This window comes from Cupressus sempervirens, chromosome 9, assembly GCF_028749045.1.
Source record: "Cupressus sempervirens isolate cs-2001-9-10 chromosome 9, ASM2874904v1, whole genome shotgun sequence".
Taxonomy (NCBI): domain Eukaryota; kingdom Viridiplantae; phylum Streptophyta; class Pinopsida; order Cupressales; family Cupressaceae; genus Cupressus; species Cupressus sempervirens.
Genome location: NC_143126.1, coordinates 273,951,659 through 273,966,017, shown reverse-complemented (window position 1 = coordinate 273,966,017; position 14,359 = coordinate 273,951,659). Strand labels below are relative to the sequence as shown.

Below are 14,359 nucleotides of genomic sequence, written 5' to 3'. Positions count from 1 at the left end.
TCGACTGATCAATCAACATTAAACAATTGGATATCAAATTCAAACTTAGAGATATGCGAAACTAGCTTGAAAAAGTTTTGTGTTGTTACCAACATTTTGTGGTGACAAAATGCAGAACAACAATTGTTATTGCTACAATAAAGGAATGGAAATTACATCAAATGAATGTTAAAACAGCTTTCCTTAATGGTGTAGTTGAAGAGGAAGTTTATATAGAACAATCAAAGGGTTTCATCATTCATGACAAAGATTCTCATGTATGTAAACTCAAGCAAGCATTATATGGATTAAAACAAGCACCTCATGCTTGGTATGAGAGGATTGATCACTATCTCATTGATCTAGGTTTCAACAAGAATGATGCAGATACAAACCTCTACTGCAAGGTATTTGATGATAAATTTCTGATATTAGTATTATATGTGGATGTTCTCTTTCTTACAGGAAATGATGATCTTATCCTTACTTGTAAAAAGGATTTAACTTCAGAATTTGACATGAAGGATCTTGGATTATTACATTATTCCCTTGGTCTTGAAGTATGGAAAAATTCAGATGGAAATATTCTAAGCCAGGACAAGTATGCCATAGATGCTCTCAAAAGATTTGGTATGTTGAATTGCAAATCCATGATGACTCCAATGGAAGTTAACTTGAAGAAATTACATGATGAGGCAGTTAATTCAGATTTAGTTGATCCTACTTCATGTAGGCAGCTTATCGGGTCCTTGATGTATTTAGTAAACACAAGACCAGATATATGCTATGCAGTTAACACCTTGGATCAATTTATGTGTGAGCCTAGATAGCTTTATTTTGTTGCAGCCAAACATATTCTAAGATATGTTCATGGCATAGTTGGATATGGATTGAAATACTCTTCTTCTATCGAATTGAAATTACAAGGGTTCTCTGATTCTAATTGGTCAAGATGTGTGTCTAATAGGAAAAGTACTTATGGTTGCTGCTTAAGTATTGGCTCAGGCATGATTTCATGGTAAAGCAGCAAACAATCTTGAGTATCTCAGAGTACAACTGAGGCAAAGTATATTGCAGAATGTATGGCTGCAAGAGAAGCTGCAAGGCTTCGTAAATTACTTACAAGGCTATTTGGATAAATTTTGGAGCCTACTCCGATTATGTGTGATAATCAAAATTGTGTGAAACTTTCACCTTTCACCTAATCCAGTGTTCCATGATAGGTCTGAACACATGGAAATCAAGTTTCACTACTTAAGGGACATGGTACAAAAGAATGTTGTTGAACTAAAGCCCACTCCTACAAAAGAGAAAATTGCAAACATTCTCACGAAGCCTCTTCCTCGAGTGAAGTTTTGTTACTTCAAAGAGAAATTGGGACTTGTGGAGAATAATGCTCTTGCTGAGATAGTCCCAGTATCTCTGATATAAGGTGTTCTTCTCTGCGAGGAGGAATGAGGTGAAAGCTCTCGATCCACCCTCTACAATTAGGCACGGTGGAAGCACCCTCTTTGAGTAGGCATGGTGAAATCACCCTCTACAAGCAGGCATGGTGATAGTAAATTCTTCTCTAGGAGAAGTATGAGGTGAAAATCCTCAAATCTGCCCTCTGCGATTAGGTATATCACCCTATGAGAGTAGGCAAGGTGATCTGACATTCTTCTCAAGGAAAAGTTTTGATGTCACTTGTGTTGATCCACCCTCTGGGAGCAGCCATGCTGGTAGTGATGTGTGTGATTGCATGGCTTATTTTTGTGATTGTGTTTTTCATCTAGGGGTAGCTATAATGAATAACTCTTGGAGACTTCTTCTATAAGTCTTAATTTCACTCACTAGAAGTAATTATGATGAATGAAATGCTCATTGTAGATACTACTGTTTTATGTTGTTATATTTCACCTTCTAGATGCAGCTAGGGTGAAAATATATTCTGCGTAAAATTTCAGTAATATGAGATATATTTAGTTTATTAACTAATTGTGACTATTTTGTAGCTATTTGCACTTGTTGTGAAGAGAATTGCAGCTGCGATAGAGATCACATTATATTTTTTTTGGTGTGGTTAGTGCTCTATAATTGGCACTACTAATTTTGGCTTGTACACGAAACTATTTTGTAATAAGAATAAGCAACTGGAATTATTTTGTATCAAGGATAAAGTGAGTCATCGTCGATGACTAAGCAGTTGCTTAGTCACCGATGACACCGCAACTCTCCTTGGCTGGCATATTACCGAGCATAAATTTGTTGTGAACAGCCTTTTTTGTTCTCAGCAGCATCCTAAGAATGACATTGTGAAACACCAAGACCGTGTGGCACTTCACGGTACTTGGAGGTGATGCCAAGTAATGTGAAGCATCACATGGTGACACTTCACATTACTACAGTTACAAACTTTATTGTTGCCTCTCTTAATCATTGAACTTTATTATCATTTCACACTTTCATGTTCGAACATATTGATACACAGCAGAACATATTGTATGATGCCTTCAGCATTGTGATTGAAGAAGTATTTCCATTTTTCTTGCGCTTCATCTTACCACATATGCATATCATGCTGGATATTTCAATATATATGTATTTCGCAGAGATTGAGCTTGAAGCTCGATTCCTCAGAGCCAAGCATATCAAAATGATTGTTTGCATATCAAAGTGATTTATCATTGCAAGTACTCTATATCATTTGAGATCATTTTAGTTTGTATGGAGCAGAACATTTATGTTATATGTATTGACTCTAGATATTCGACTACTTAATCTGTGAAAGAATAAGTGTGAACTTTGTAGTAAACTTGAAAGAGAAATAAAGATCAATATGTCCATGGGCTGGGTTTTTCACCCTCGGGAGGAGGGTTTTCCTTTTGTGTATTCTGTGTTGATTTATTTATTCTTATTTGCTGCTATATTCTGTGTTGATTTATTTATTGTTATTTGCTTCTATATTCTGGTTCAAATTTAACAGTTTGCAATGTAAAGCTTGGTGTTGCCTTATTTGATCAAGCAAATGCCATATTGTTTAACATATGAGATTTCCTTGTTCAAAAGAGGATGGAATACTTAGTATTTTATTCTCCATGTTGGACTGATCAGAAAACTCACATCAACAAATAGAAAGAAAGAAAATTAATCCGTAACCATGCAAATGCAAGAAAGGTCAATTATTCTCATTGAAAAGAAAGAATTTAATCAATTCTAATTTTAATTAAGAACAGAAGTTGTCTATTGGGAAGGGCTTTATCCCTAGAAGGTCATTTTGATTGTTAAGATAGTTAACTACTTAGTAGCGGTTGCTTGCTAGGGTCACCATCCCTTGAAGGTCAAAAGACCATTAATGTCAATAGACAATGGCAATTATCCTGGTGTTGGTCATTAAGACCAAGCAAGTCAATTGGACTCATGCTATATCTGATAACACGAGTTAGTGCTAGCATATATATAAACTTTGATCACTTAACGGAAATTACTTAATAGTAAATACTAACAAATTCAGAAAAGATGGAATATTAAGCATCAATTCAATAGGCTTTGATGCAAACAAAATTTAGCCATCACTATTACAAACTAATTGGTAAAATACTTGCTTGATATTAACAAAGATAAAGAGATCAATTTATACAAGAGACTGTCATGTCCCCATTTTGGAGGCAATTTGATTTAATTAATTTAATTAATTAGGTTGTCCAAAATAATGAATATTTTATGAGGATGACTAATTAATTATTTTAATTAAATAAATAAGTGGTATTAAGTTAATTATTTATAAATTTATCAAATAAATAAATATTAAAAGGTAACTTTATATTTAATTAATTTAATAAAGTGACTTGAATTATAAAATATTTTATAAAGTCACTTAATAGATAAAATAAAATAATGTTCTAGAAGTTTTTGGAGAAAGTGGAGAAAAAAAAAAAAATAGGCACCCCGGGCTTCATTTTGATCATCCAGTTGTTTATTTCTCTCTTTATATCAAATTGTGATTCAGTCACATAGTCTATTGTGGAGCCAAGTGGTTTCAGATAGTCAGTTGATCTTTGGGAACGAAAACTCCCTTGGATTTGCATAACTGAGGAAGTGAAATATCTTCTGAAGGGTTGCACATTTGGAGGTGATACTTCAGTCACTTCAGCTAAGGCATCATTGGGCCTAAAGCCATTTTTCAGCATTTCAGCATTTCAGGAGGCATTTTTAGCAGGGCCAAAATTATTGAAAGTCATTTATAGTAGGTCTGAAATTATAGGAAGCCATTTTAAAAGCAGCTCTGAAAAAAAAAGCAATTCGAAAAAGCAAAACGAAAAAAGAAAATCCGGAAAAAGCAAGTGGAAAAAGCAGATCAGAAAAAAAAACAAAGCAGAAGGGGCAGCATTGAAGAAAATTATTGCAGCATCTACAATCAGGTTCTTCACTTCTCATTTGGCATATTTTTTGAGAAATGTAGGTTTTCAGCTGAGTACAAAATATGGCTTCAGCACTTCACTATTTCACATTGTACTTGTCTTTGTTTGCCATTTGGCATTATTGGTATCAAAGGAAGGCTAGGATTTTGCAATTGAAAGAGCATTGCAATTTTTAAACTATCTATATTGCAAACCTAGAGTTTGATAATCAGCTTATTAGTTTGCATGCCAATTGTTTGACAAAATGTCAATTGGCTGTAAGTTCTCTTTTTGGCATAAATAATAATTTTGCATACTAAGTGTTTATATTAATGACACTTGGTTGTAAGAGCATTAATGCCATCTTAGGTTGCATCCAAAGTATTTGTCAATATCACTAGTTGCTGTAGCTGCATATTGCAAGTAGTTAAGTCTCATATTTGTATTGAATATTGTCAAAATTAGTTGCACATTCATGTTAGGTCATTGTTTAGACAATCTGGAGTTTTTTTTGTAAGCATTCTCTTGGATGCAAATCGAAACAAGTCATTGCAGCAATCTGAAAAGTTATATCAGTCATATGACCCCTTGTATGCAAAGTGTTTGACAAAATTCTTCGAGCCTTCAATCAGCATTTTAATGTCGGAATTGAGCAGGATAATTATAGAGACTGAACGATGTTTCCATAGGAAACAATCGTAAAGAATAGAAACATTCTATTCTAAAAACATAAAACTAAATATTAGAAACATTCTAATATTTACAGTCTACAGGAGATTACAATAGATAACCAATAGATACTAAACAGAGATAATAGAAACTGTCTATTATCGTAATACCCTCCCTTAATTCTTAATCCATCTAGAGAACAAAGTTGTCAAAAAGCGTAAAAGGCAAATTATCTCTGCTCAGAGTGCTCAGCACTGTTAGCTGTGGGATGCAAACCAGATTGCTTAGATAGGGTAGCTAAGCGCTTCCAACATTCAACCTTCATGTGCACATACTTGTGGCAATAGTTGCATTGAATGTTCGTTTTCCTCGAGCCTTCTGAAGTTGGAGCAGAGGACCTCTTTTGAGAAGACTGTTGTGAACCAAAACCACCTTATCACTGTCGCAATATTTGAAGATGGTCAGCATCTTCTATTTCCACGTGCCATAATTATGACTGTTGAACTTTCTAATTTCCCTCGAGCAAAATATTAGTCAAAGATGTCATAGCACATTTTTCAGTGAAAAAGTATGAAAAACTATGAAGGCACATACTTCGAGGAAAAAACATAAGACCCAAAAAAAATGAAGAGCTATCCAGAAGAGAGCTCAACAAAGCCCAAAAGGAAGATATTATCGGATTTTGGATTTGCTAGCTCAAAAATTAATGCAACCAGAAAAACGAATGATAACCCAATTGAGCTCTTGAAAAACCCACCAAGAATCCATGAAAAGTTCTTTCGATCGGGTACAAAAATTTAAGATTTCGAACAAAAACAGCCCTGGTTACAAAAAAGCTTAGAAAAACGGCGGATTTGCAAAGAAAATTGCAAAATTTGGGAACGAATAAACAACAAAGGTTTGTAAAAATATCTAGATACCTCGAAATAGACAAAAAGTGACCACTTTTTTAATTTAAAAACTGGAAAAAAGGCCACAAAATAGATGCGTGATTTTCAAAGAAATTTGGATGTGAGTGGCGGAAAAATCTGGGCATGAATTGCAGAGAAATGGCGCCCAACAAACCTCCACGTGAACAACAAAGAATAACTCTTGATTTTTAGAAGATTCAATTGCGCTAGTTGCAGATAGAAGGGGGCAAGTATGCAGACCAGAAAAAATCGTGGGAGTTACAGACAAAATGGCGTAATTTTTTTTTTGGCAAAAAACCCTAGTCAAACAAGAGGTTTTGGAAGCAAATATGCATGAAAATAATTTCAAAAATAAAAGGCAAATAATTTCAACCAAGAAATTATAATTATTTTTGAAAAAATTTAGAGTATTGGCTCTAATACCATATTACGAAGTAATTAGTAAAATACTTGCTTGATATTAATAGAGATCAAGAGATCAATTTATACAAGAGACTAAATGATGTTTCCTTAGTAAACAATTGTAAAGAATAGAAACATTCTATTCTAGAAACTAAAAACTAAATATTAGAAACATTCAAATATTTACAGGAGATTACAGTAGATAACCATTAGATACTAAACAAAGATAATAGAAACTATCTATTATCATAATAATCACAAGGACATTATCCAAGAGAAAAATTGTTTGTTGAGAACTTCCAATTCTTGTAATAATAGTAGCTGGAGAATACGTCCATGATGAAACCTAGAGAATAAATTTTGCCTTACAACATCAAGGATCGGAAGAAGAGGAAAAAAAATAATGGTTAAAGGCTTCTACCCTTATAATGCATTGAGGTTAGAACGTATATCTAAAGTAAGGCTTGGCCAACACAGGCTACCAAGGCAAGAACTATGTTATTTTGGCAACACCAATGATCACTTTCTATGAAACATGAACATAGAAAGACTGTTTTCTATCTTTTACAACTCTTGGCACACATCACGGATTAATTTGCAATACATTATCATCAAGCAACAGCAATAACACATACCATGTTTGGAAGAACAAGGATGATGAAATGATAGATGTGTACGAATAATGTACATAATCCTATAGTAGTATGATAGAATTTTATATTTCTGCATTTCCTAGCAACAACTTTTTGTATTTCCTATCAACAACAATGACCGACAGACATGCTAGACGCTCTTTTTCTAGTATATCAACACATATTTAGTAGATATTCTGAAAGTAAGAATACCTTATAACACCTCCGCACATGCAGTTTTTTCAAGTCCCTGCAACCTGATGCTATGTTGTAGATGCCATCATCACTAATGCTTGAGCAATCAACCAAGTGAAGAGCTTGTAAATGTTGACAACCTTTCCCAACCTCAAACAGGGCATTGTCCCCAATATTTTGACAATACTTAAGGACAAGTTCAGTGAGTCTCCTGCAAATCACAACTATGAAGTCAATAACGACAATTGATCTCCAAAAAGATCAAAAACAGTTTGGGGCTCCTCTACCAAACAGCATAATATACTAAAAACATATGAAAATAATGAATTAGTTTGACTAAAATAGGAAACAAAACAAATAAAAGAATATTCTTTCCCAAAGAATGAGGAAGTAAGATTATGTTGATTGTTTTGACCTTGAATTAAACAAGAAGCTTAAAAATATTCCAGACCACCATCATGATTGGCTTGAAAAGAAAGGTACGAACAAAATTGACAGAAACCTTCCTTTGATGAAGAATTCAATCCCTTCTATTTAAGAATGTAATTGCTGCTGCCTTTAAGGCCACAAAATGCAAAAATACTAGCAAGATTGTGGTTTACTAGAAGTTTACTTGACAAAGTTATGCTGCCAGATGATTACTGGAATAAATATTGGGTACCATAAATAGAAATGACATAATTTATTATTAAAATTTCTTTTCTTCTGTCACCTCTTGCATGCAGTACTGTTCTTTAATGAATTTGTAACGAAAACTTAATGTTTTATTTTTAATATAATTTGTTATTCATGTTATTTATTCTCTGTGATGTTTTTTATATCCGTAACTATGATGGTGATAACAATGGTAAAAGTGAAGTAGATGTTGCATGGTGAGAAATGCATGCAGCTAGAGTGAGTGCTGCCACGTCTTTTTTTGTTGGTAAAATTCTTTACTAGAAGTGCTTTCAGCTGAAAAAATAAACCATATTTCTGTGATGCTTCCCATAGATCATGGGAACACGGTGTGACACATAGCAAACAAAAATATACGAGTGGTATGCAAAGCAATGTACCAATGTGAACTGATAGAAAGAAGAGCTAGAAAGAAGGAGAAAAGATGGAAACCCTTTATAGGCCTAGTAGGAGAACTCGGTTAAATATGAAACCTGTCAAAATAAGCACACAAGAAATGATCTCAAAAGACATATATCAGTTTAAGTGAGAGTAGAGCAGGCATCAACAACTAAGCCCGATGACTTATGGCGCAAAAATTAGAGTCCTAGATGCGTGCAGATTCTCAATAGAAGGAACTTTGTTGTGCCAACAATCACTAGAGGGTTCGCAGGAAGAATGGTCTGACTTTCCATTTGCATGGTTAATGTTGTGTTAACAAACTATCAAATGCATTGAACAAGTCAAATCTGATGATTATGTGGTTTATCATGATGCCTCAAAGGAGGGCCATGATTGTTAGATGAACACAAACAAATGGGCACCCACCAAAAGTGACATCAACCATGCATTTAAAATACAACATAGAAACCCTGAAGACTGCATCCTAAGAAGTTACTGAGGAATGTACAAGACATTCGACATTCACAAGCCCAAGTTTCACATCCAAAGTAGTTCAAAAACACCCCAGAAAACCACTATTTGATTAACCTTTGAATTGAAAGTTTTGCAAAATCTAAGCAATGAGTGTCTATTGAAACCATACAAAAACATTCATATTCTCAAATTATAAGCTATATTTTAGTCATTTCACATTTATCAGTTGATGTTAGGTGCTTCTTCTCTACAATTGTCAATGTTGTCATTGTCAATTCAAGATAATAATGCTACAGGGCTTACAAAAAGGCAATGAAGTGTCATAGGAGAGACATGGTCGTTACGTTTTTTGAGACACATTTGATGCAAAAGATGTACCCTTAGTATGTTCAGAAAGGGCACACAAGTAGTCCAAAGCTTGCCAAAGAGAGAAGGGAATGACATAGATGGAGGCACAAATGGTCCAAAACTGGTTCCAAGGAAAGGAAATGTCATGTTTGAAGAAAGAAATGATTATAATGATAAAGAGAAAGCCCTTTTCAATGTCAACTGAACCACTTTGGCCCAAAAAGCAGTTTTCACTAAAAGACCGAATTTCACAAAGTGAATATGAAAAAGTGACAAAAGGAGCCCAAAATCGGTTATTGTCAAATATCAAATGAAAATTAGAAGCAACAAGTGACATTACACCCATTGGGTACAAGCTTAGGCACTTAAGAGTCAAAATGTCTATGGGAAAATGATAATAGTGTCTCCAACTGAAACTAGACCAGACAGTACTATTGTGTTTCCAAGCATTGTGTATAAGACCTTGTATCAGTGTCACGAAAAATTAGACCAGAAACATGTCTAAGGTTGTACAAGACACCCAAGAAGGTGTTGATATCAAATGCTAATGAAAAAACATAACAACAAATGCATCCCAAACTTATACCAGATGCCTAGACAATAAAGTGTCAAGCTGCTAACTTAATAAGAAGAGTGAAATGCCAAAAAGAAACTTCTACTCATTGATAGAAGACAATGAGGGGTGCCCCAGATAAAAGAAGAAAGTGCAAAATTAAAATAGAAAAGAACACCCAGAATCTATAGTTTTTCTTCCCTGATATTGTCAGCTTCACAAAGTACTCTCAAAGGGAGGATGTCACTGAAGCACAGTTCAAAGCAATTTGGAGTTCAAGACAGCTAGGTACTTCAACGTTTCTACACTATTGTCAAGGAACAACTTTTCTCTTGTCTTCCTCAATTATCCTTGCAGGTACTTTTCCTGTGCTTGCTAGCAAAGTTTTCATGAATTACAAGCATGAACAAATAAAACCTTCATACAAAAGATTTTGAGAAATAGGATGGTCCTAACAAGAAGGTTTCAAGGTCTGCATATCTTTCGACAATGGATTTTCATTGCTTTTGGCTGAGTTTTCTTATAACAGTCCGGAAACAAAAGGTTTTAATCTTTAAAAGTTAAAACAATTAAAAAACAGTATTTAGGGGTTCTAGGCTTCAATTTATAGGTGCAGTTACTAATTGCTAAAATTCCATCACCAAACAGGAGTTGTTTGTCCCAAAACAGATACATGGCAAAAGGGATTTTTGGTGAGTCATAACAGCAGCTTTCACCTCCTAATAAGAGCAGAAATTTTGATAAAACAGCAAGGTTTCTAAGGCATAAATAGCATGTCTTCAAGTTTCCCTTGGCATGTTTCGAGTTTCTTTTTGTACACTCCCATATAACAATGGAAGTGACAATCAATTGATATTCATGTGCTTAATACAGAAGTTTTCAGCAGCAGTATAGTTGGAATTCCAGTCGGTTTTGGCCTTAAAGAAAACTGCCTAGTCATATAACATCAACTTTTAAGGGCAACTAGGATTCAAAGCAAATGTCAAGATGCAATATCATTTTCAACCTCTGGAATCTCCTTCAAAATTGTGACCAAATATCTTTCAGTCAACCCATTCAAGGTTTAAGAGATAGTAGGAAAGATAAACAATTATAAATTGGCTGTTTTCAAAGAAAGGTGTGAAACTGAATATGGATGGTGCTTCTAGGAGCATCCAAGCATTGTAGGTGCATGATATTTAATAAGGAATGGCATTGGTGATTTTATAATGGGTGGTACTGCAATGTTTTCAAAGAAAGGTGTGAAACTGAATATGGGTGGAAGCTAGGCATTGTAGGTGCACAATATTTAATAAGGGATGGCATCAGTAATTTTATGATGGGTGATTCTACACTGCTAGTGTTGAAATCCAATAATGAAGAATAGGAATTGCTAATATCTAGTCTTATATTGGCCTATAATGAAGGTTTCGAACAGTTGGAAGTGGAATATGACTCGCAATTTGTTGTCACTGCTCTAACAAAAGCATGTAGTCCAAATGGAAGGATGAATTTGTACCTTGATAAAACAAAATTATGGATAAAAAGGTAATGTCCCCATTTTTAGCAAGTGCCTGCAGTTGGCCAGGTCAATTCACCATCGCAACCCTCATGCGCTGACAGTAGGATTTGAGGGTCTCAATTGTGTGGTTATAGGCTTTCCAGCAGCCTATGATGTGTTTTGGCTCTGTTTGAGGGACTTACTATTTATAGTAAGTCAATCTATTGGTTCCAATGAGCTCAGTTGAGTTAGAAGAGTTGGGTGATGCCCTTAGTTTTTATTTCAGGTTTCCGGTTTGAGCTCCAAGAATCTTGGAGGGAGTGTCAATTTATAGTAAGTCACCCCATCAAGTTCATTCATCATCTTTCATTATCAAGATCACTTTGGTGTTGTCAAATTTCGATTTTGATGCTTCTTCAATTGTTTTTGCAAGATGGGTGAATTATTATTATTATTCATCTAAATACGCTGAGGTTGTTATTTTTGTTGGTATTGTTGGTCGGTTACCTCAATATCATAGCTCGTTGGAAATAGGAGAAAAAGTTTTAAATCATGGGAGCAAGAAACAGTAGCCTTGCATGTCAGAATATTAAGTTATGGTGGAGAAGGTCATTTTTCGAGCCAAAAGCAATTAATAAATTATATTAGTGGCACTTTATTATATTTTAATGTTGTGTAGAGAAAGCTTCTTAAGTGAAGTTCTTTTGGGTAACTGGGGTCATTTGGAGATTATAAATATGAGGAAATTTGATGAGAAAAGAATCCAATTATTTGATTATCTTATCTTTCTTTGTTGTCTTTGTGACACTTCTGAAGTTCTGAAATTTTGTGCCCTTGCTGAAGTATAAGGGTTTGGGATCTACAGCTTAAGTATTGTAGATTCAATTATGAGATTGCTTGGCAAATTGTGCTAAGGTATACAATTTGTTATTTCTCCTACTGTATTAACTATTGCTAAGGAGAAGTTTAATTTTTCTTGCTGCTGGAGGTTTTTTCTGGAATTTGTGAAGGGATTCACTGGAATTGTTATATCAAATTGTGTGTTAGTTAATTTGGAGTTGGTTGAAGGCCAACTTATATCTATTGTTGGGTGTTATTTTCTATCTGCACTTTGGGAGCAGCATTTTCCAAATCTGCAGTTGCATTTGTTTGTCAAAGAATTCTTTGTTGCTGCTAGTCTTCATTTTAGAGGGTTTCAAGGCATGTCTTACCTGTAAGTTCATGGATTGTAACTTCTAATTTTTATGGGTATTGTTGATTTAGATAATAGGGGATATTTTATCAACTGGGTTGTTGGTATTTTGTGAAAATACTCAGTATCTAAGTTGATATTGAAATCTGATATTTTTCAGCTGTATATTCCCTATGTAATATCTAAATATTTGAGTTGAAATTATTATTGCAAAATTTTCTAGTTTGCTGCTATAATGTTGTATCAAAATTGCAAAACCTCAAGAACCAAAAAAAAAAGAAATCAATTCTTTAGCACAGATTGTTTGAGAGTCAGTTGGGTTATTAAAGTGGTATCAGAGCTTGCTTGCAAAGAATGTCAAACTAAATTATAAAAGAATTTGGTGTTTTTTGAAGTTATTGGTTGGGGTTATTACAAAAAAGGTTCAAAAAGGTCAAGTTTTGTCACCATTTTAGGCTACAAAATTTTGCAGCTAACTTCCTACTCCATAGAGATATTCATATATAAAGCTAATCAAGAACAAGGATGTCCATGATTGAGATGGACTAAACCATTTTCTTATGATCAAAAGAATGAGGCAAGATTATCTTCTTCTTTTTTATATGATTTTCCTGCCATTCTTTGGGGCAGAGACATTGGCACTCATTAATGTTATTTGAAGCTACCAACTTTCCAGCATTATTTTGAAGGGACATGCTTTCATTTCATGTATGTAAGTGTATGCTTGCCATCATGAGGAGTTACTTCTGGTAGTGTCACGGCCTTTAATGATTGTATTGGGTTGGCAGCCTTTTGTCGAGCATTGATTAGCCTTTTTGCAGCATGGTACAGCTGTCTTTTTTATGATTGGCCATGGTATTCTTGTTTCTAGGGATGCACTTTGACACCAACATGTCTCAGACCATAAAGTAAAGAAAATATTTTATAGCCCTTCTGTCCAAGTCCTTAATTTGGTTAAAGTCGTTTTGAGCAACATGGTCTTAGTGATAGTGGTCTTATTAGGTCATAAGCCACAATCCTTGTGGTTTTTCACAACATATTACAAGGGGTGTTCAGAAATATGGGTGGTCACCATTGTATTGAGAATCTTGTTTCATTTAATCATGCTGTGTAATATCATCTTTTGTAATTGCCCTTGGTTTTTCCCTAAATCACAAATTCCAAGTAGAACAAATATGATAGAATCATGTACATTCCTGAGATCCTACATCTTAGAAAATCATTTATAATCCACAAAATAGATCTTACTTATTAAAAATATAAATCTTTCTAACAAGGCTTAGGAACATTTATTTTAATAATAAGAAATATTTAACTTATTGATGGAGTCCAAACCAAAGTAGAGCTAGGATAAGGGGTATATGACAATGCCTTCAAAAATCATTTTACCAAGGCCCAAGAGTGGATGTCATCCCTCTTGGCCATCATGTGGCTCTTTCCATCCATATCAGGGGGTGTACCTAGTAAGGAATCCATTTCCAATCAATCCTCTACCCTAGGCCCAAGATGTAGTTACCAGGTAAAGGTAAAGAGAAGAAGATGATGACGTATCAGTACGACCAATACCCATAACTTTGTACCACCATTTCAGGTTACTTCATACCATGAAGACATCAAAGATACCAATATCTCATGCATGGATATCGAAGACTTCTTGAGAAGAGTGGACAATGTTGTCAAGGATGACATGTTCTACGTCAAACAAAACAATACTCATCTTGTCTCCACTTTCCCATTAGTTGCCCATGAACTAGAGTTTGTGCATGCATGTGCAAAGAATTTTGATCTCCCATCAAGGACCATCAAAGGCCAAGATGGAAACACCATCATCACTCTAGGCCTAAAGACTCTTGATAGCATTTTCCAGGTTCCCCCTACTCTTGTGGTTACCAACATTTCAAAATAGAGGGCATTGAACAAATGGAAAGATGACACCACATATTGCATCAAGTATGTGAATGACAATTGATTAATCAACAAGAGGCCCAATCTTGTCAGATGGCCCAAGAGAGTGCACCACACTAATTTTAAGGAGGACATCAATGATCTCATTACATTATGGAATTGCATAAGTGGACTCAAAGGATCC

At 34.6% G+C, this 14,359-nt stretch overlaps 1 protein-coding gene across 2 annotated transcripts in view; it reads right to left on the bottom strand.

Annotated features, from left to right (window-relative positions):
- The window catches only part of LOC149538513 (F-box/RNI-like superfamily protein), a 237,747-nt gene that overhangs the window by 116,291 nt on the left and 107,097 nt on the right, over positions 1-14,359 (bottom strand). For both annotated transcript variants that reach the window (XM_089799835.1, XM_089799836.1), the window contains exon 6: positions 7,186-7,378. In XM_089799835.1, the coding sequence (XP_089655961.1) occupies positions 7,186-7,378 (193 nt within the window). The remainder of the gene's footprint in view (positions 1-7,185; positions 7,379-14,359) is intronic.